Source organism: Aedes albopictus, chromosome 1, assembly GCF_035046485.1.
Source record: "Aedes albopictus strain Foshan chromosome 1, AalbF5, whole genome shotgun sequence".
NCBI lineage: Eukaryota > Metazoa > Arthropoda > Insecta > Diptera > Culicidae > Aedes > Aedes albopictus.
In genome coordinates, this window is record NC_085136.1 from 320,809,313 (window position 1) to 320,831,209 (window position 21,897).

Consider the following 21,897-nt stretch of genomic DNA (forward strand, 5'->3'; position numbering starts at 1 on the left):
AAAATGTGCATTACCTAAGTTCACAACAAAACGTCCGTTTACTTCCACTTCTCTCATCTGAATCAGATACCTTATTGCGTGAACTTGTTGTTAACAGTGATTGTTGTGGAGATTTTCTGTCGGAAAGTTGATTTTGAACGAGTTTGCTGCACCTAGTCCAGTGCCAATTCCCGGCATCAGTGCCGAACCTTCAGCAAAATCAAATGGGTAATCGCTTTGGCATCCATTTTTGTGTGCACTTGCCTGCATGCTATAGGGAAATGGAACCATCTCGGCAGGAGTCCTATTTTGGGAACTTTTCTGCTATAACTCAGCCAATTCTGAACTAATTGACACAATTTTTGGAACGCGATGAGACACGTATAGTATCTAGCCGTGTACAAAATTTTAAGTCAATTGGTTTGGAATTGACTGAGTGCCCAAAAAACCGGCCGCTGCCCAAGTGATTCGCTACCCTAGTTGTTTTTTGGACTTGTGCGACTTCAGAGTGAACGTGTAGCTCATTGACTCTGAATCCCGTTGCGGAAATGTTGCGGGAGATGATTCTCCACGGAAGAGCGTTTGGAAAATATGCGGTAAGTGATATTATGATTTGTTTTGCTGTGAGGTGCCGGGAATTCATTGGGCTCTGCACATGTAATTCGAAACCCTGTATTGAGAAATTCATTAAGCAAAAATGGATGCTGCCTTCATTAATTCATATGCAGATCTACTACGGAATCTTCACCATAATGTGTGGATTGTCTTTATTTTTTTAATCTCGTTCGGTCATTTATACCGCAATCTCAACTGCTGAGCATTTGATAGTAGATTTTTACCGACATTAAGTAACAAATCACAAAATTTCTGTAAATTACTATCGTTTATCAGTCAAACTTTAACGATATTCGGTAGAAGTTGCTAACTTTAGCGATTTTTGCGGTAAAAAAAACTTAACGGTTGAAATTTTGGTAAAACATTACCGAAGTCGGTGATTTTTTCTGAGTGCGAAAGTAATATTGCCATTTTATGAGATTAAAGCATTAATTCTCAGTCTGCACACCTGCTCAAAATTGATCGCCAACGGTAACAGATCTACGTAGAACAGCGCCAATGACAGCAATGCAGCCATGCTTCCTTTATCGAAGCTCAAATTGGTTCTAGGCATTTTGATCATTAGTGACCAGAGTTTGAGTTTTGCTGATTGCCGCCTGCCTGCCTGTATGGAAATGCCTCAGTTTGAATTTGATTAAACGTCAGTAAACTGCAGTCATTTTCCATTTTCGTTACACATTTGTCCATGCGTCCAGGTTACGCTCCGGATGGGCATAATTTTCCAATCGTTTCCGCACATCCGTCTCGAACAATGTTACCTTATTTTGCAATTCTAATGAAGCACACTTTTCGTCCCGTTACCAAGAGGAGCCGGGCGACACTGATTGCCATTGTCAACATAGTTTCCTTCAATGCCAATGTCAGGGACTTTATGAACATCGAACTGACTCGTTCCTCTCATCATCCATACACACCGTTTACTTATCACTCCCCGACCTCCGACTGGGTGCTGCTATCAGCTGTCCAGGTCCAACTACGGCCCGCTGCAGCGCCGCTGCTTCTGCTGCACTTGGAATCTTTTATGAAGAAATCAAACAAAAATCGACTCCAGATCAAACAGACAATGTTGTTTATCGACAAATAGGTGCTGCTCTCACTATCTCTCACTTTCCTTTCTCTGGGTGCGCCCGCTTTTCTGGGACCGACGACGACGGGCGGCGCTGAACACATCTCGCGCTTTATTTGCACTAGATTGTCCTCCGAGAACGTCGACCGACAAAACGGACACAGCCAGCTATGTAGCTCTCCGCTCATCAACAGACCTATACACACAGAGGAAAAATCCTGGACCTACGACGATGATGGCTGAGTCGAGTCCAACAACGCTCGCCTGGGCCATAAAAATGCACTTTTTTCCTTTACGGTTCTGTCGGCTGTGTGAGCTATCGGATTGGACACAATTTCGACTCCGGATTTTGAGGTTTGCTTTTTTCTTAATCGCATGCAAGCACACAACAACCGTCGTCGTCGTCGGCCGTTCGTTGCCATCATAGCCGGACGGAGCTTGGGGACCGATTCAACCGTCGACGGACGACGACGTAGACGAAAGATATCACGCACCATGGTCTGGGTACCTATATTGGCAGGATGGATGGCGGCTGCTGGCGCAGGCATACACAATCGTTCAGCAGCAACTACCAAAGGCAACTTGTCATGATAAGCATCGACATTGGGACAGATATGGGAATAGAGCCGAGTCGGAGAGTCGGAGGGACTAAATTTCCAGCACAAATATTAGCTCGATAAACAGAAATTCCCAAATAAACTGAGAGGTGATAAACGAAATCTTTATAAGATGGCGTTGTTGGCCCGATTGGATTTGAGGAGATTGCGATCCGGTGGTGCACTACTGGAACGTAGGATGTGAGGGACTTGGGAAACTTTCCGCAATAACTCTGTCAAATCCTTACCAATTGAATTGAAATTTTGTGCACAGCTAGATACCGTATATATCTGACCGTCAACAAAAAAAAAAGTCAATTGTCGTAATGTCAACAGAGTTATAGCGTTAGACAATTTCACGGTTCTTGAGAGCATCTGACAGCTCTTGAATGTTTCTGAAAACTGTAAACAGCTTTGGACATCTCTAGAGATTCTCTGGAGTCTGTCTGTCTGTCTGTCTGTCTGTCTGTCTGTCTGTCTGTCTGTCTGTCTGTCTGTCTGTCTGTCTGTCTGTCTGTCTGTCTGTCTGTCTGTCTGTCTGTCTGTCTGTCTGTCTGTCTGTCTGTCTGTCTGTCTGTCTGTCTGTCTGTCTGTCTGTCTGTCTGTCTGTCTGTCTGTCTGTCTGTCTGTCTGTCTGTCTGTCTGTCTGTCTGTCTGTCTGTCTGTCTGTCTGTCTGTCTGTCTGTCTGTCTGTCTGTCTGTCTGTCTGTCTGTCTGTCTGTCTGTCTGTCTGTCTGTCTGTCTGTCTGTCTGTCTGTCTGTCTGTCTGTCTGTCTGTCTGTCTGTCTGTCTGTCTGTCTGTCTGTCTGTCTGTCTGTCTGTCTGTCTGTCTGTCTGTCTGTCTGTCTGTCTGTCTGTCTGTCTGTCTGTCTGTCTGTCTGTCTGTCTGTCTGTCTGTCTGTCTGTCTGTCTGTCTGTCTGTCTGTCTGTCTGTCTGTCTGTCTGTCTGTCTGTCTGTCTGTCTGTCTGTCTGTCTGTCTGTCTGTCTGTCTGTCTGTCTGTCTGTCTGTCTGTCTGTCTGTCTGTCTGTCTGTCTGTCTGTCTGTCTGTCTGTCTGTCTGTCTGTCTGTCTGTCTGTCTGTCTGTCTGTCTGTCTGTCTGTCTGTCTGTCTGTCTGTCTGTCTGTCTGTCTGTCTGTCTGTCTGTCTGTCTGTCTGTCTGTCTGTCTGTCTGTCTGTCTGTCTGTCTGTCTGTCTGTCTGTCTGTCTGTCTGTCTGTCTGTCTGTCTGTCTGTCTGTCTGTCTGTCTGTCTGTCTGTCTGTCTGTCTGTCTGTCTGTCTGTCTGTCTGTCTGTCTGTCTGTCTGTCTGTCTGTCTGTCTGTCTGTCTGTCTGTCTGTCTGTCTGTCTGTCTGTCTGTCTGTCTGTCTGTCTGTCTGTCTGTCTGTCTGTCTGTCTGTCTGTCTGTCTGTCTGTCTGTCTGTCTGTCTGTCTGTCTGTCTGTCTGTCTGTCTGTCTGTCTGTCTGTCTGTCTGTCTGTCTGTCTGTCTGTCTGTCTGTCTGTCTGTCTGTCTGTCTGTCTGTCTGTCTGTCTGTCTGTCTGTCTGTCTGTCTGTCTGTCTGTCTGTCTGTCTGTCTGTCTGTCTGTCTGTCTGTCTGTCTGTCTGTCTGTCTGTCTGTCTGTCTGTCTGTCTGTCTGTCTGTCTGTCTGTCTGTCTGTCTGTCTGTCTGTCTGTCTGTCTGTCTGTCTGTCTGTCTGTCTGTCTGTCTGTCTGTCTGTCTGTCTGTCTGTCTGTCTGTCTGTCTGTCTGTCTGTCTGTCTGTCTGTCTGTCTGTCTGTCTGTCTGTCTGTCTGTCTGTCTGTCTGTCTGTCTGTCTGTCTGTCTGTCTGTCTGTCTGTCTGTCTGTCTGTCTGTCTGTCTGTCTGTCTGTCTGTCTGTCTGTCTGTCTGTCTGTCTGTCTGTCTGTCTGTCTGTCTGTCTGTCTGTCTGTCTGTCTGTCTGTCTGTCTGTCTGTCTGTCTGTCTGTCTGTCTGTCTGTCTGTCTGTCTGTCTGTCTGTCTGTCTGTCTGTCTGTCTGTCTGTCTGTCTGTCTGTCTGTCTGTCTGTCTGTCTGTCTGTCTGTCTGTCTGTCTGTCTGTCTGTCTGTCTGTCTGTCTGTCTGTCTGTCTGTCTGTCTGTCTGTCTGTCTGTCTGTCTGTCTGTCTGTCTGTCTGTCTGTCTGTCTGTCTGTCTGTCTGTCTGTCTGTCTGTCTGTCTGTCTGTCTGTCTGTCTGTCTGTCTGTCTGTCTGTCTGTCTGTCTGTCTGTCTGTCTGTCTGTCTGTCTGTCTGTCTGTCTGTCTGTCTGTCTGTCTGTCTGTCTGTCTGTCTGTCTGTCTGTCTGTCTGTCTGTCTGTCTGTCTGTCTGTCTGTCTGTCTGTCTGTCTGTCTGTCTGTCTGTCTGTCTGTCTGTCTGTCTGTCTGTCTGTCTGTCTGTCTGTCTGTCTGTCTGTCTGTCTGTCTGTCTGTCTGTCTGTCTGTCTGTCTGTCTGTCTGTCTGTCTGTCTGTCTGTCTGTCTGTCTGTCTGTCTGTCTGTCTGTCTGTCTGTCTGTCTGTCTGTCTGTCTGTCTGTCTGTCTGTCTGTCTGTCTGTCTGTCTGTCTGTCTGTCTGTCTGTCTGTCTGTCTGTCTGTCTGTCTGTCTGTCTGTCTGTCTGTCTGTCTGTCTGTCTGTCTGTCTGTCTGTCTGTCTGTCTGTCTGTCTGTCTGTCTGTCTGTCTGTCTGTCTGTCTGTCTGTCTGTCTGTCTGTCTGTCTGTCTGTCTGTCTGTCTGTCTGTCTGTCTGTCTGTCTGTCTGTCTGTCTGTCTGTCTGTCTGTCTGTCTGTCTGTCTGTCTGTCTGTCTGTCTGTCTGTCTGTCTGTCTGTCTGTCTGTCTGTCTGTCTGTCTGTCTGTCTGTCTGTCTGTCTGTCTGTCTGTCTGTCTGTCTGTCTGTCTGTCTGTCTGTCTGTCTGTCTGTCTGTCTGTCTGTCTGTCTGTCTGTCTGTCTGTCTGTCTGTCTGTCTGTCTGTCTGTCTGTCTGTCTGTCTGTCTGTCTGTCTGTCTGTCTGTCTGTCTGTCTGTCTGTCTGTCTGTCTGTCTGTCTGTCTGTCTGTCTGTCTGTCTGTCTGTCTGTCTGTCTGTCTGTCTGTCTGTCTGTCTGTCTGTCTGTCTGTCTGTCTGTCTGTCTGTCTGTCTGTCTGTCTGTCTGTCTGTCTGTCTGTCTGTCTGTTTCTTCAAAAGTTGTTCCATGGATTATTTTAGAAGCTGTTTTATCAGTGTATTCAGGAATTGCTCAAGCGGTTCCTTTAGAGATTCCTCCAGGAACTCAACTGTATATGTACCAGTAAGTCCCTTCACTGAAATCGGGGAACATTGTCTAACTAGCTCTGATATTAGTCATGACAGCACTGGAATCTGACATCTTGTCAGTAATCTGCCGTAACATTACGTTGAGCTTTTTATGAAATTTGCTACCAATTTTGGAATTCAAACAAGCGAAGTACACGCCGAGATAGTATAAGACATCTACCAAAAATATCAGGAATATATTACAATTCTCGGTGAGGAAGTCATAAGAAATATTGAAAGAAGTTTGTTAGAAGCTTTGAGGAAAAATCTGACGAATGGGCGGTTTGCATGCACCCGCCAAAAAAGGTGTCATTGCTGAGGAATCTGTGAAAAATATCGCCAGAGAATCACTTCATATACTCCGCTTATCGTGATCGTCAACAAAGCAATTCATACATTTAGTTAGAGAAATTTGAAGATTATTCAGAAAAAAAAAAGTATGTCAGAAAAGTGAAGTATGAGATTAGTGAAAATATAATAAACTAAGTATGTCATGAGGACGCTATTATGGGTGCTCCACAAAACAAATTTTAGGTAATTCATAAAAAAAATTAAATACGCCAAGGAGGGACGAAATAAACTGTATTGTGCAATGACTGTTCCGCCATTTTTACATGCTGGTCTACTGCCGTGAATCGCATATCTGTCCCATTTGCATAGGAAACCCAGCAAAGATGGGACTGATATGCGATTCGCGGCAGTCTAGAAGTGTTCAAAACCGACATCTTTTCTTCGTCATGCAGCGAGAGCAGGAATTGATTGTTTGCGGATGCCCTCAAAGGGGAGTCTTGTCAGATTGACACTCTTTTTGTGGAATCTTACGGTAGATACGCTATAGAAACCTCTGACTGCTACACAATGCAGTGTGATAAACTGAGTTTCTAGATCCGATACGTGCATGACGAATTGAAAAAGAGCTTTCAGTTTCGATATCATTTCCCTATATGTCCAAAATCATCCATATTCACCCTATCAGCCTATGTAGTTCCAATGTCGCCTCGAAAATGCACTGATAAGACCAACCACTCAAGCTGCCGCCAGTCACACCGCCAGTCGCGTCGATCAATACAGCAGGCAGGCACTCAACATTGACAACGTTCGACCATCGGAAACGCCGCTTTCGACGAGCAACGCACCAACAACAACGGTGGTACTGTGTGCGATCCCAAACCGGTATCAGATGAAGTGCATTTCCTCGATTCTAGATTGGACTGCAAACAATCGGATTCGATGTAGTAGGTATCTAGCTGTGTTTTTTCTATCTCTCACTTTACTGGCGCGGCGCGGCGCGCTCTGTTATCACCAATGTGTGTCTTTTTCGTCCTAGGTTAGTTTTGGCCCGATTGACTGGATTGGCAGGAGGATAGATAATGGTAATGGGTGGGGGGTGGCAGCAGTCAGTAGAACTGCTGATAACGTAACTCAAACTGCTGGTCTGGCACCCCAATTGGGTAAACATTGCATTCGTGCGACAACGGTGGCGGGCGACTTCCAGGTAGCTCTAGCTTGAGCTTGAGCTAGAGCTAGGGCTAGGATGATAGCTCAACCAGACACGTGAGATCAATTCTTATCAATTTTACCGGGATTAGGGAGAAAATCGCCCCCGGAACAAATCACTTTTCCGGTGAGCCACGATCTAATCCTGAAACGTGGTGGAAGGGCGCTACTTGCATGACAGATTTCACTGGAAAGTGTATTCGGTCTCAAGGGGATCTGACTAAAAATAAATTATTAATTCAGTTCTCCACAGTTTTTTTAGAACTATTTTTTATCTCTCTTCAACTTAGTGTTCTTTGAGCACTTCCACAGTTCCACAGGGCTTTCTTTGCCTGTCATTGCATGAATTTGTACATTGTGAGGCAAGGACAATGATACACTATGCAACAGGGAGTCAAGAAAATTTCCCCAACCGGAACGGGAATCGAACCCGCCGTCTCCGGATTGGTGATCCATAGCCTTAACCACTAGGTTAACTGGAGACCCCAGTTTTCGTTCTATTCTATCTAAAGTTCCATCTAGGGATATGTGTCTGGACTTGTGCTGGAAGTGCTCAAAACAACACTAAGTTGAAGCGAGGCAGGCCAAGTTCCAGTGGGGACGTAGAGCCATAAAGAAGTAGAAGAAGAACGAAAACTTCCTATACAATATTCTCATAAGAGGGTGATGTTAGCAAAAAGGGCAAGTTAACTGTAAGGATGGTCCCCAAATATCCTCACTGACTCGCATGTTCCTATCTATATTCATACATGTGCAGTTAGTTGTGTGGCAGATTTCGGCTAGCATAGCAAACTAATCCCGGGACTTTGCTGTAGGTCACGAACTTTCCGAATGAAGTTCCTGCCGCCACCACCGGGAGATATACGTCAGAACCAGTCAACGATTTAAGTTCGAACGACAACGTACCTAGCTATAGTCGGAGTGTGATTTAAAATTGAGCTCCAAGGATTCAAGTTCAATTTTCTTCTGCCCTCGTCGAGTCTGACGTCGATAGTTTCGCCCGGCAACATACATCGTCCCACTCGATAGCGCATTGCAGTGTGCAGCATTAAACGGAGTACGACGGTGGATCCGCTACTTGTACATATATGTACAAATCCATTTAATTAAGTGTATACGTCAATATGTGCGAGAGCAATAAAGTTTTCTGCAGATCAGGACGAAGGAATAGACATCACTGCAGACAGTGAAATGGTGTTGATGGAGCTATCAACTCTAAGCTCTATTCGGCTGCAAAGCTGAAGGTATGGCACAAGACCTGAAAACGAAAATGCACCGGATCAGAATGGATTTTTTTCGGCAACATGGCTCAAGTACAAAAAGGCGCCCTAGCGTTCAACATAATCGCATTAGACTGGTACGTATATTAGCAGCCAATTGTTATTTAAATAGTAGGCTAAATGTACCAAATATGTTTATAACGATTCCTTTTTTCCATACCGGGTAGGTATTTAGAAATGTTGTATCAGTTTAGGTGTTTTTATACAGGGTGTTAGGTTCCTGAGTGCAAACTTTTTAAAGGGTGATAGAGGAGCATAAATGGAGAAAAAAATTGTTCTACGCATATGGTCAAATCTCAATCGTTACGTAGTTATTGAACTTCCCATGTTTATGACTCTTATTGCCTTAACTGGCAATAACTTGAAAATGGTCAAACTTATCGAAGTTTTCTTACCCTTATTCGAAAGATTATTGAATTTTCTAACAAATGGCATCTTTGAATCGATTGGTTTAGTTGAATAACTTAGTTTTCTAGAGCAAAATAGCTAAAAATAGTGTATTTTTATTGGTTTTTGTCAATTATCTTTGAAACATGCGTAATAAATTGAAATTCTTTCTTTGGCAAAGTTGTGGCTCCTGTTACACTCTACAATTCGTTCTTTGACACCAAACTTCTATCTCTTATCGTTGTGTTGCAATTTCGATTTTAACATCGCATTTCAGATCATAAATTTGCAACTGTCATGGAAAGCACTTTTTTGCGCATTGTGCCGCACATTTAAATCAAAATTGCAACACAACGATAAGAGCTAGAAGTTTGGTGTCAAAGAACGAATTGTAGAGTGTAGCAGGGGCCACAACTTTGCAAAAGAAAGAATTTCAATCTATTACGCATGTTTCAAAGATATTTGACAACAACCAATAAAAATACAGTATTTTTAGTCATTTTGCTCTAGAAAACTTAGTTATTTAACTAAACCAATCGATTCAAAGATGCCATTTGTTAGAAAATTCAATAATCTTTCGAATAAGGGTAAAAAACTTCGATAAGTTTGACCATTTTCAAGTTATTGCCAGTTAAGGCAATAAGAGTCATAAACATGGGAAGTTCAATAACTACGTAACGGTTGAAATTTGACCATATGCGTAGAGCAATTTTTTTCTCCATTTATGGTCCTCTATCACCCTTTAAAAAGTTTGCACTCGGGAACCTTACACCCTGTATAATGATGCTGATTAATTTTTATAAAAAATAAATTCTTGTATGGATTCCTTTTATTTTTTCAAGGATTCACCCAGGAATTCCTTACGTTTGTATTCGAAAAAGTTCTTCGGAAATTCCATTAAAAATTCCTTCAAAAATTTATCAAAGGTTCATTTTAGAAAATCTATCAGGATTGCTTTAGAAATTCCTTTATGATGTTCATCAAAAAATCTTTTTAAATTTCTCCACAAATTCTACGAGAGGTTCCTGCAGAAATTTCATGAAAACCATTCAAGGATTTTTTAGAAAAATTCTCCATTGATTCTCCGGGAATTTCGGCATAAATTCCTCTAGTGATTACTTTGGAAAGCATTTCATGCAAACCTTCAAGAAATTCTGCCGTGTCAGGGATGTTTGCTTAAATTTTCGTGAGAATTCTTTCAAGAACTCTTCCTTCTTCTTCTTTTGTGGCTCTACGTTCGCACTGGAACTTTGCCTGCCTCTTTTCAACTAGTGTTTTTGAGCACTTCCACAGTTATTAATTGAAGGGCTTCCTGTGCCTGCCATAACATCAATTAGTATATTGTGAGGCAAGAACAACGATACATTATGCCCAAGGGAAGCCAAGAAAAGGTCCCGAACGGGAATCGAAGCCGCCGTCTTCGGATTGGCGATCCATAGCCTTATTCACTAGACTAACTGGAGATCGCAGAACTCTTCCAGAGATTTGTTTCAAATATCCAGACGCTCATTCATGATTTTCTCGGATGCTTTCTAACGATGCATGCAGAAACTAAGAACTGCAAAAAACTAAGGATTTTTTTTTATAAATCGCTCCGAAATTGTTCCATGGATTATTTTATGGAAATCTCCCTGAGATTTCTTTCTGAATGTCACGATGCGTTAGCGTATTTACGGTATATGTACTTCGTAGATTGGATACTAGCGACATTCATGTTCCTTTTGATAATCATGTCCAGACTTTTCGGAACTAGGCTGGGGAATTAACCACGCTCCAGTCTAAAACAAAAATATCAAAAGCATGAACGTCGCTATTCTCAGCCACGCCCATCTTTACCGTAACTTGGGATGTGGGGGGGGGGGGGGGTGGGGGAATGTTGCTGTAGTACTTATTTAAGAGGCCTCTGACCCAGCGACACTCCCATAAGTACTACGGAGTGTGGGTTGGGAGAGGTATTAAGTCAAGGATTCGCCTGAAAAGTTGGTAATGGACCCATGTCATTTGTTGTTTTTTGGTTGTAATTTAATCTTTTGAATCCCGGCAATCAAAAGAGATGATCTTATTTACAGTATGAATTGTTATGTTTCTGCTCAGTGAGAGGCCTATGCAGAACCGATCCCTTCAGAAGTGTCATCGGAACGTTGCAATATGTTTAGGAAACCGTATAATCGCGAAGCGTATGTCCAAAAAATAAATAAATAAATAGATAAAATAAAAAATAAGAATAGAAACCGGGTCATCGGAACGTTGCAATACTTTTAGAAAACCATACAGTCGCGAGGAGTATGTCACAATATAGATAAGAAAATTGAAAAAATAAAATAAAATAAATCTGCTCATTGTGAGACACAAACAGAAACCGGGTCATAGGAATGGTATAACATGTTCAGCAGATCGTAAAATTACGAAAAAAATAAAAAAAAATAAAAAAACACATCAATCGGAACGTTGCAATATGTAAAAAAAAAAATTGCTCATTGTGAAGCACAAGCAGAAACCGGGTCAGCGGAACGCTGTTGTATATGTTCAGCAGATCGTAAAATTACAAATTTTAGAATGTCACGATGCATCCAGAAACTAAAAACTGCAAAAAAACTAAGATTTTTTTTTTATTATAAATCGCTCCGTAATTTTTCCATGGATTTTCATTAGATAATCTCCCTGAGATTTCTTTCAAAATGTCAATAGTTTCCTCAGAAATTGGTCAAAATTCTTCCAGAAAATTAATCTAGTGATTTCTTTTAGAAAATCAAAAGGTCTGAATTCTGTCAGAAATTTCACAAACGATTTCCTTAGAACGTCTTCTAAAGTTTACTTCAAACATTCTATTAGGGTTTCTTTAAGAAAATCCGTAAGAAATTGCTTAAAATAATCTTCCAGGGATACACAAAAAGTTTCGGCAAAGTTACCTTAAGAATTTTTCTGAGGATTCCCTTAGGGATTTCTCCAGAGATTTTTCAAAAAATCTTCAATGGATGTCTGAACTGCACCATGGAAATTTTCAGAAGTTCAGGAATTCATTCATAATATTTTTCAAGAATTCTTTCAAATTTAAAGAATTTGTTGAAAAAATGTCCATGGTTTCATTCAAAAACTTTTCTGGGATTAAATCAGGAATTCTTATATGGTGCCCTTTCGGAAATCTTTCTGTAAGGATCATAATTCATAGTTTTCTCCAAAAATCCAGAAGTTTTATATTTTTTCAATGTTTAGGTTTACGAATGTGGATTCTATACTTGATACGAATTTCTCGGCTCTGGTAGTCTGAGTGGATAGCAAAAGGCTCTTTTTTGCTCCTGCATCCGACGTTTCCGTTACGTTTATTTAACCTTCTTCAGGGAATCTAAAATATTTCTATAAACTACCTACCCACTCAGACTGCCAGAGCCGAGAAATTCCAAACAAATATATTTATATTCAGATTTTCAGCCCTAGGCTGGTTGATCCCCGCATTCAAAAGTTCTTTCAAAGACTTTTTATTAAGTTCCTTCAGGGGTTTATTCAGAAAATCCAGCAATAATTACTTGAAGTATTCTTGCATTATTACTTCCACAGATTCTAGCAGGATTCCTGGAGGTTGTTTTTCAAGAGTTTCAGAAGTAATCCTCCGAGGCTTCCTCCAAGAATATCTCAAGGATTTCTCCACGGATTGAATTTTTTTTTGCAGAAACATTTCGAAAGAGTTTTTATAGCAACTCCATTGGATTTTTTCAAAGATTTTTTGGATTCCTCAGGGATTTTTTTTAATCCTCCACGCGTTTTATTGAAGACTTTCTCCTGGACATCTTCTTATGTTTCTCAATAAATTCACTTGGAGTTCCACCAAGTGTTTTCCAAGTAGTTTCTCCTAGTGGGGTTTTTTTTTTGTCAGAAATTTTTCCTAACTTTATTTTTTCAAAAAACGCTTCTACAGATTTTTTTTAATCAAAAAATCTTTATTCCTGTAGAAATTTAAAAAAAGGATTTCTTTGGAACTTCTTCCAAAGTTTATTTCTAAAATTTGCTCAGAATTTTACTTAAATAATCCTTAAGAGATTCCTTAAGATAATCTTCCATTCATTCACAACAAATGTCGAAAAAGTTTACTTCAGAAATTTTTCCAAAGATTCTTTAAAATTCTTCTATAGATTCTTAAAAAAAAAGCTCGTTCATCTCGGGACCCACACTTTACTTCCCTTCCAAAGATAGAACTTACATTTTGTGAGTATGTCGGGAGTAGAATTCGATCCCAGGTCCTCACCGTGTTAGTTGTGTGCTTCAACCATCAAACCAGGTCCAATCGACACTTCTGAAACCTCTCCTAGGATCACTTCAGATTTTTTATGGGTTAATCTTTAGAAAATTGTTCTGAAGGAATCAGAAGTTTTTCCAGGGATTCCTTCATATTTTTCTGAAGTTTTTTCAAAGATTGTTTGAAAGATTCTCTCTGCGAGCATTTTTTTTACAGGCGCGTCGTCACGGCTTCTCCAAAGATAACCTCAGAAATTTCTCCAGAGATTCCACAGGACATATCGCCAGGAGTGTCTGCAGGAATCATTTCAGGGATTCTTCCAGAGAATCCAGCAGGAATACCTTCAGCATTCATTCAGCATTATTACTTTCCGTGATTCTAGAAGGAACTCCTCCAGCGATTCCTAGAGATAATCATGCAAAGATACTTTTAAGATTTTAAAAAGTATTCCTCCATATATGCACCCAAAAACTCCTCCCAAATTTCCACGAAAACACCTCTAAGATTTTTTCCTTGGATTCAAAAATTTCTCCGAATATACTTCCTAGGGATTTACAAAACCATTCAATTGGAAATTTTTGAAAACATTTTTTGGATTCCTTTAAGGGGGAAATCAGTTTGGTTTTGCTAACACATGCTTGCTTAATTTTCTCACATGTGTGAGTTTTCAATTGAAGATGAAGAAATACTCGAATTTTCACCACTATCTGATATCGAGTTATTTTAAAATTTGCTTCAACGCTTGCTCAGGACACTTACCTTTTCATTGAAACCAAGAAACACAACATTTTCACAATATTTCACTGCAAAACTGCTAATTTATAAATTGTGCGCTATTTTTTCCAAATTCCCCCCCAACGCACACCAGCTCGCACCATTTCACTAGCACTATCTTACCGGGAACAGTCTCACTTTTTAATTGCCTCTCGAAACGTAATTGCTTCCATAATCGAAGTGTAAAATGTTTCACCGGCTTCACAAATGGAATAATATTCACTACATCACAAAAAAGTCCGCGGCGATAGCCACACAATCGCGAAAACTGCACAAAATCGTTTTTCACTTTCCAACCGGCGCGGTATTTACTTCCATGTAGTGCACATACATGGTGTGGCTTTTCTTGATTTGCTGTTTCTTTTATTCTCCCATAGCCTATGCGTGCATATTTCTTGCGTCATATGCACAGCGTGATAAACAAGTTGAAGATGGGAAAGAGACAAATGAAATGCACTAACGAACCTGCCTCATCTGCACATCCGCGTGCAGGAGTGTTTGTTTACTCTCTGTAAAGTCAGTAGGCGCTTTCACCAATACTTATAAATTGTGAGTTGAACCTTAAGTAAGGAAAACCCAAGGCAGCGGACCTGGTGTAATGGTTAAAGCACGTGACTATCACGCCAAGGACCTGGGATCGAATCCCACTCCCGACATACTCACAAAATGTGAGTTCCTCTTTCGGATGGGAAGTAAAGCGTGAGTCCCGAGATGAACTAGCCTGGGGCTAAAAATCTCGTTAATACAGAAAAATAAAGGAAAATCCTCAAAGTACTATATAGAATAATTTCGCCAGAAATTCTTCTACAAATTCTTAACAAATTCTCTTGAAGCTCCACCAAGCGTTTTCTCAAGAAGTTTCCCCTAGAATTCCTCCCGTTTTTTTTTTTCAAGAATTCCTCCTGAGATTCATTCAGAAATTTCATTGGGATTTCTTCAAAAATACTCTCAGAATTTTTACAGGAATTGGACTGAAAATTTCTTCAACAATTCTTTAAGGGATTCTTTTAGGAATTCCTCCGTGGATTCCTTCTGAATTTTTTCCACAGATTCCTTCTTAAATATCGCTAAGAAATCCTTCAGTATTTTAAGAATCTATATAGAAATTTAAGCAAGCGATTCAGACAATTCTCACATGGATTTTTTTTTTATTAAATTTTCCATTTTTAAATCCTGCGGAAATTCCTCCAGGAATTCCTTGAGAAATTCCGTCATGGATTTCTGTGGAAATTCCTTCAAATATGCCTGTGAAAATTCATACAAAGGTCCTGTTTGAAATGGGTCCTACAATTACTTCAGAAAAATCTCCGGGGATTCCTTCAAACATTCAACCTCCCCCCCCCCCCTTGGATTCATTTCAGCAGTTTTTTTTTTCAAAATTGTGCAAAATATTTCTAGAGAATTTTTGGAATTTCTAAATCGGAAGAACTGCAGAAGATTTATAGTAGAAATTCAGGAAGCATTCCTAAACTAAAATTCTTGAAGCAATCTTTAAAGTAATCTCTGGAGTAATTGCTGAAATCATCTTGGAGGAATACCTGAAGGTATTCCCTTAGATATCTTTGGAGTAATTCCGCAAAAAAGGATTTCTGGTAATGATTTAAAGAAAAAACTGAAGAAAAAAAAAACTGAAGCTTCGATGAATGTCTTAAACAACCGCTCAAGATATAAGAGGAAATATTGCAGAGATTTTTGGAAACCAAAATCCTTGAGAAATCCTTCAAAGAATCACTGAGGAAATTTCTGAACGGGTTTTCAAGGAATAACCGGAAGAATTGAATAACTCTCTCCATTATTTATTTTTTTACAACATCCTTGAAAAGTGCCAAAGAATAGGGCTCTGAAAAAACTCAAGACGGATTAACGATTAAATCAATTTATGAAGCAGTTTTGGGAGGAATGTCTCTAGGAACTCGAGCAAATCTCTGGAGTAATTTTTTATGGTATTCCAGGAGAATATATGAAGGAATAACGAAAAAAAAACTCTTTCTGATTTCTGTTTTCTGCTTTTTGCTTTCTGCTTTCTGGTTTCTGCATTCTGCTTTCTACTTTTTGCTTTATGCTTTCTGCTTTCTGCTTCCAGCTTTCTGCTTTCTGCATTTTGCTTTCTGCTTTCTGCGTTTTGTTTTCTTTCTGTTTTCTGCTTTCTGCTTTCTGCTTTCTGCTTTCTGTTTCCTGCTTTCTGCTTTCTGCTTTCTGCTTTCTGCTTTCTGCTTCCTGCTTTCTGCTTTCTGATTTCTGCTTTCTGCTTTCTGCATTTTGCTTTCTGTTTTCTGCTTTCTGCTTTCTGTTTTTTCTGCTTTCTGCTGTCTTATTTTTAATTTCTGATTTTGTATGTCTGATGTCTGATATCTGATTTCAGATGTCTGATTTCTGATGTTGATTTCTAATGTCTGATGTCTGATTTCTGATATCTGATGTCTGATTTCTGATTTATGATGTATGATTTATGATGTATGATTTCTGATGCCCGATTTCTGATGTCTGATTTTAATGTCTGATGTCTGCTGTCTGCTGTCTGCTGTCTGATGTCTGTTGTCTGCAGTCTGCTGTCCGCTGTCTGCTGTCTGATGTTTGATGTCTGATGTCTGATGTCTGATTCCTGATGTCTGAGATGCCTGAGATGCCTGAGATGCCTGAGATGCCTGAGATGCCTGAGATGCCTGAGATGCCTGAGATGCCTGAGATGTCTGAGATATCTGAGATGTCTGATGTCTGCTGTCTGCTGTCTGTTTTCAGATTTATTGATGAACCAGTTCAATGCAAACGCTATATGGCACACGCGGATCGTGTTGCTTAAACGAGTTTGCTCCCTAACGACTACTACAAGCAGCCGGTCGGTACCACACGACGGCACAGACACCGCCAGCACCAGCTGTAGAAGCAGCAGTCGTCAGAGAACACATTAAGGACATGCGCATATTAGCAAGTCAATAAATTCCAACCCCTTTTGCTAACCGGAAAACATGGCACGCGATGCGAATGGATGGGGAATGGAGCTGCAATAAGGGGAGCAGGGCAGCGACGCCATCATCATTATCGTCACGTTGTCAGTTTCGAGGTCCTCGAAAAAAGGCCATTAGCTGAAAGTACGTACTTGGTATCCCGGTCTGAGCGGGGGTGAGTATAAATTTGTAATTTAGTACTTACGACCAGATACGGAAAGATGGATGGAAATGAAGAGTTTTCCTCTATAAGACGTGAATGAATCGAAAAATAAATTATTATTCAGTTTTACTAATGTTTATAATTTCATTCAACATGTTGCGATTTGATCCATTTGAATTTTCTAAGAGAAACAGATGAGCTTTTTCGTTATTCCAGACAGTATTTTGCGGATTTTCTTTTCCTAGACATGTAGACAAGTCTTGAATCAATCTCAAGTCTTTTCTTTAGTAAGCAGAAAAGATTCTAAAAGCCGTGATAAAACCTACAGTATTATATGTCAGTTTTATGATAGTTCTATTAAGCTCTGTTAAAACAATAGGCAAAATACATTTTCAACGGAGTTACAAATCTAGTTCCTAAAACTTGGAAAAACATTAAAAAAAACAAGCAACAGCGTCAAAGTCACGTCTTGTCCAACTTGGGTATCATCTCGTCAACACCGGAAGAGGTACCTTCTACTCTAGTAGCATCCGATGCTCAAATCAGCACAAAACCCACCAAGAAGAGCCCGAGAACATTTCTCGATGTCGTTTATTATTCCAACCATATTCTATCACCACCGTACCACTTGGCAACGCAAGAATCCACTCAATCACTGCGTCGTCGCGTCATTCGTTTCGTCGCACCTTTCTGACTTACGTTCTGCTTTGTGGTGTGTAATACCTCAGCGTGGCTGTGCTGATGAATGAGAAAAAGTGCATTCGGGCGACGGACAGTGGCGGCGGCAGCGATGCTACTTGAGAATGTGCAGTTTTTTCATGAATGAAATCGAGAAGAACTTTGGATTTGGATTGAGAAACGTGATGTTTTCATCATCATCGGTGCAGCAGCATCCCACGTCGAAACCATCGTGACAGGCAAAACGCAATCTGCCTTCGTGGGGGTGGCAAGAATAACAGAAATTGACACTTGTCGTCTCGGAAACCATGGTAAGGTACCCACTTAAGGGTCCCGGTTGACGTGACAGACAGTTTTGTCTTCATTCATGTGTCAGAGCCGTACATTGGATTGGTTTGCGGTGAGAAAGGCGTGGATGATCGTTCAGAAACTGCGTTAATTTTTAAGGAGTTGGATTGTTGGTCAAAAATCTACGATCAATGCATTTCTTTCAAGCTTCATATGTAAAGCACAATAACTAGCATTCGTGATTCCTGAACAACCCCCCAGCAGTAATGGACCGAGCAGCTATTTATAGAGGATGAGCAACTGTGCGAAATGGCACCTCCAGGCTCGACTGCAAACCGTATTGGTAGGTACAAGCGAATGCTAGAGCCGACAACGGCAATCGACTTCAAAAGATAGGTATGCATAAATTTTAATAGGCATTTTGGTTGACTGACTACGTTTACGAGCTGAGCTGTCGGGAACATCATCGGGATCGGGAAAGTGACTGGCAAGGGTAAGGGAGATGAGCTGCTATCAGACGGAAACATGCCATCATAGACGGCAGACACTGTTTGGGCAGTAATTCCCAACAAATATGACACTGCCCACAATCTGCGCGATCAGATATTTGTCAAACTGTTGCTTCCACCTTTCAATACCGCGAGCTCTTTATGGGATGCGATGAGTTCCGTTATTCCGTGCAGTGCATCGACTGGGCTTTAGAATCACCCCAAAGATTTCGCTTCGAACGGTGTATTTTATCTCGTATTGAGCTATTCAACTATCACTTTTGCCTCTGTATGTGCTCTTTCTTGTTCTACTGAGTAGCACGCTGTACTGATAAAGCCATTGTTAAAACACCAAGGGGCTACACTTTCTTTCAGCTTTGTAGAACAGCTCAAGCTAAAATATATTTCAATATTAAGGAGGAAATCAGACAATCTACTGTACAATACTTACAATTTGGTGTAGGCTTAGTATTCTTAGGTTAAGTTTGAATAAGGATCAGTGAGTGTTTACTGGACGCTGTAATAGTAGATATACGTTTTAGTTTAAATTCGGTAAAGAATAATCCCAATCCAACTCACAAGCTTAATACAATTCGCTTTTTCAGTAATTATGCGGCTCGAATATTCTCGACCTAAGCTTTCGTACACTACCTATAGGAACAATTTAGGGTTATTCGCATCACCGATATTTAGCTATTAAATTCAACGTTTTCACCTTTAGTATAAGAAATCCACAACAGCGTATGATACGAATTCAGTAGCAATAATAACTTATAACTATAACTGATGTTTTAGGATAATCAAATTAATTTTAATTTAGGTTTAGATAGACACTCGTAGATCACCACGTTGAGGTAACTTTCGATTACGGTTTTGTTGTTATTGCATTATCATCGTTGCGTCCTGCTGTCATCGATATCCCCTTATCACATGGGTAAGTGTGAGTGACTCTATCAGAGCCGGACTCAGTCGGCTGTACAGTGAGGCGTGGCGATGCAGCAACATTCCCGCCTCCGTAACACTGCGTGTTCAAAGCAGTTTTACCAGAAGATATCACGTCTAGTACAGCCAGCTTGCACGCCGGCCTTCTCATAAACCCTGTACTTGTTTGCACAGTTGCTCGCCGCACCCGTCCGTCTGGCCCTGGCTGCATTTCGGTTACTCGTCCACGAATCCAGCTGTTCCGTTTTGAGGCCTCCGCTACAAGTACTAAGTCTCCCACTTCGATGGGCTTGGTATCGCAGAACCATTTAGTCCGCCGGCAGATGGTCGGCAAGTATTCTTTCAGCCAACGGTGCCAAAAGATGTCCAACTGATGACATATCTGCTTCCAGTTGTTGGAAACTGCTTCACGATGATCGGTGGGGTTCTTTGGCGGTTGCTTGACTCCTTTTGAGCTTCCGAGTAAGAAGTGGTTCGGTGTGAGAGCTTCTTGTTCTTCCGATTCCAACGGTAGGTAGGTCAGCGGTCGAGAGTTGACAATACTCTCCGCTTCCGCCAGCAATGTTAGCAATCCTTCATCGTTTAACTTACGGCCAGTGTCGATGTTCTCGATAGCGGCTTTCACGGAGCGCACCATCCTTTCCCAAGCTCCGCCCATGTGCGGGGCTGACGGCGGATTAAAGAACCACTTGGTGTTGGAGTTTGTAAAGGTCTCTGCTAATCCGTTGTTGATTTGCTCTTTAAGCAGTTTCTCGGCACCTTGAAAATTGGTGCCGTTGTCACTATAAACTTCTAGAGGTGCTCCACGGCGCGCGACGAAACGACGAAAACAAGTGATGCAGCTCTCCGTACTCAGGCTGTGTGCCACTTCGAGGTGAACTGCTCTTAAAGTTAGGCACGTAAATAGGGCCACCCAGCGTTTTACGTGACTACGTCCTACCTTCACTAGTACTGGCCCGAAGTAGTCTACACCCACATTTGTAAACGGTCGTTCAAAGGACGCCAGTCTGGCGGCTGGCAATGGTGCCATCTTCGGCGTAGATGGCAGACATTTGTAAATTTTACACCATTGGCAAGTTCTTGCTGTTTTGCGTACTGCAGCGCGAAGTTGCGGTATGTAGAAATTTTGCCGCACTTCGTTCACGACGGTTTCGGCATTTATATGATGGTTTTGGCGATGATAGTCATCCAGAAGGAGAACTGTTACTCGATGTGACTTCGGTAGAATTATCGGGAACTTGGTATTAAATCCAACGTAGGAGGCTGAGCCGATACGCCCGTTTTGCCGCAGTACTCCGAATTCGTCAAAATAGGGTGACAAATTGGAATCTATGACAAAAGGTCGAAAGACAAAAGGTCGAAGGACAAAAGGTCGAAGGACAAAAGGTCGAATGGACAAAAGGTCGAATGGACAAAAGGTCGAATGGACAAAAGGTCGAATGGACAAAAGGTCGAATGGACAAAAGGTCGAATGGACAAAAGGTCGAATGGACAAAAGGTCGAATGGACAAAAGGTCGAATGGACAAAAGGTCGAATGGACAAAAGGTCGAATGGGACAAAAGGTCGAATGGGACAAAAGGTCGAATGGACAAAAGGTCGAATGGACAAAAGGTCTAAAAGGGTAAAGAGGTTAAATAGACTAAAGACAAATTGGAAGACATGAAAAAGTGATCAGAATTCGACAGAAAAACGACGATTAAAAAATAGAACGAGTGATAGAAAAACTATTCAACAACTTCAAAACAATCATTATTGGAAAATAGGAAAGTGTCTTCTAAAACTTGCAATAGCTTATATGCAGCATTTTTTACCGCATTGCAATTCGAAATAGATGCCCATAAATGATGAAAAGTAATGTTAAGTTAAGGTTAAATCTGGAAAATAATATTTCTTGCATGGCATGTCACGCAGAAATTGTGCCCATTTACGCTCATCTTTCACTGAACTTCTCAGTTTCATTTACCTTACAAAAGAGAAGGAGAAAAAACGCACAATAAAATGTACATAATTTCTCTCACGCAGAGTTTTTGTGTGGGTGATTAGAGTGCTGCGTGAGAGCAATGAGAGCCCGAAGATCATAATCCCAGTGCGCAATTTCTGCGCGCACGCAGCAAAAACAGAACTCAGTGCACACGCAGTGTGTTTAAAGGGGTCAGTGTTGTGTGAGCATTTGGTGAACCGAAAGCATGCCAGTAAGTCCAAAACCCGCTAAGGGGTATCAAATCATGTGATATCAGAGACAAGCAGACGTCTTAAGCTGGTCAAGGACTTACAGTTGATGAATATTTTGGTTCCAAATTCCACCAACAGGTGGTGCTAGTGAGCTAACAAATTTTGTTTTCCATAAATATCAGGAAAATTTGCAAAAAAAAATGCAACTAGCGCCACCTAGCTACAGAAACTCGAAGCAAACGATAATTATCCTGAAAGCCCTTGATCTACCAAACAATTTTGCCAAAGACACCATCTTTCTTAAGAATCAGAATGCTGAGATATGTGAAATGTAAAATTTGTACGCTATTTAGCGCCACCTAGCGGTGAAATCACAAATCACACGGCCCATATTCTGAAAGCCCTTGACAAGCTGAACAACTTTGCCGAAGAAACCAACTCTCTAAGTAATCAGGTTCCTGAGATATATGGGATGGAAATTTTGTCAGTG

The 21,897-nt window shown here is 41.4% G+C and overlaps 1 protein-coding gene and 1 long non-coding RNA gene across 2 annotated transcripts in view; one reads left to right on the forward strand and one right to left on the reverse strand.

Moving 5' to 3' along the window:
- LOC134285765 (uncharacterized) overlaps positions 1-21,897 on the forward strand; it is a 578,496-nt gene that overhangs the window by 242,718 nt on the left and 313,881 nt on the right. The window lies entirely within an intron of this gene.
- On the reverse strand, positions 18,653-20,897 carry LOC109400792 (uncharacterized). The gene is made up of 3 exons (XM_062850425.1): positions 19,008-20,897; positions 18,872-18,943; positions 18,653-18,809 (listed from the first exon to the last, which is right to left on the reverse strand). Exon 1 carries the CDS (start codon positions 20,262-20,264, stop codon positions 19,158-19,160), a length of 1,107 nt encoding a protein of 368 aa, XP_062706409.1. The 5' UTR covers positions 20,265-20,897; the 3' UTR covers positions 18,653-18,809; positions 18,872-18,943; positions 19,008-19,157.

Coding starts and splice junctions, on each gene's coding strand:
- LOC109400792 (XM_062850425.1), bottom strand. CDS start 20,264: ATGGCACCATTGCCAGCCGCCAGACTGGCGTCCTTTGAACGACCGTTT.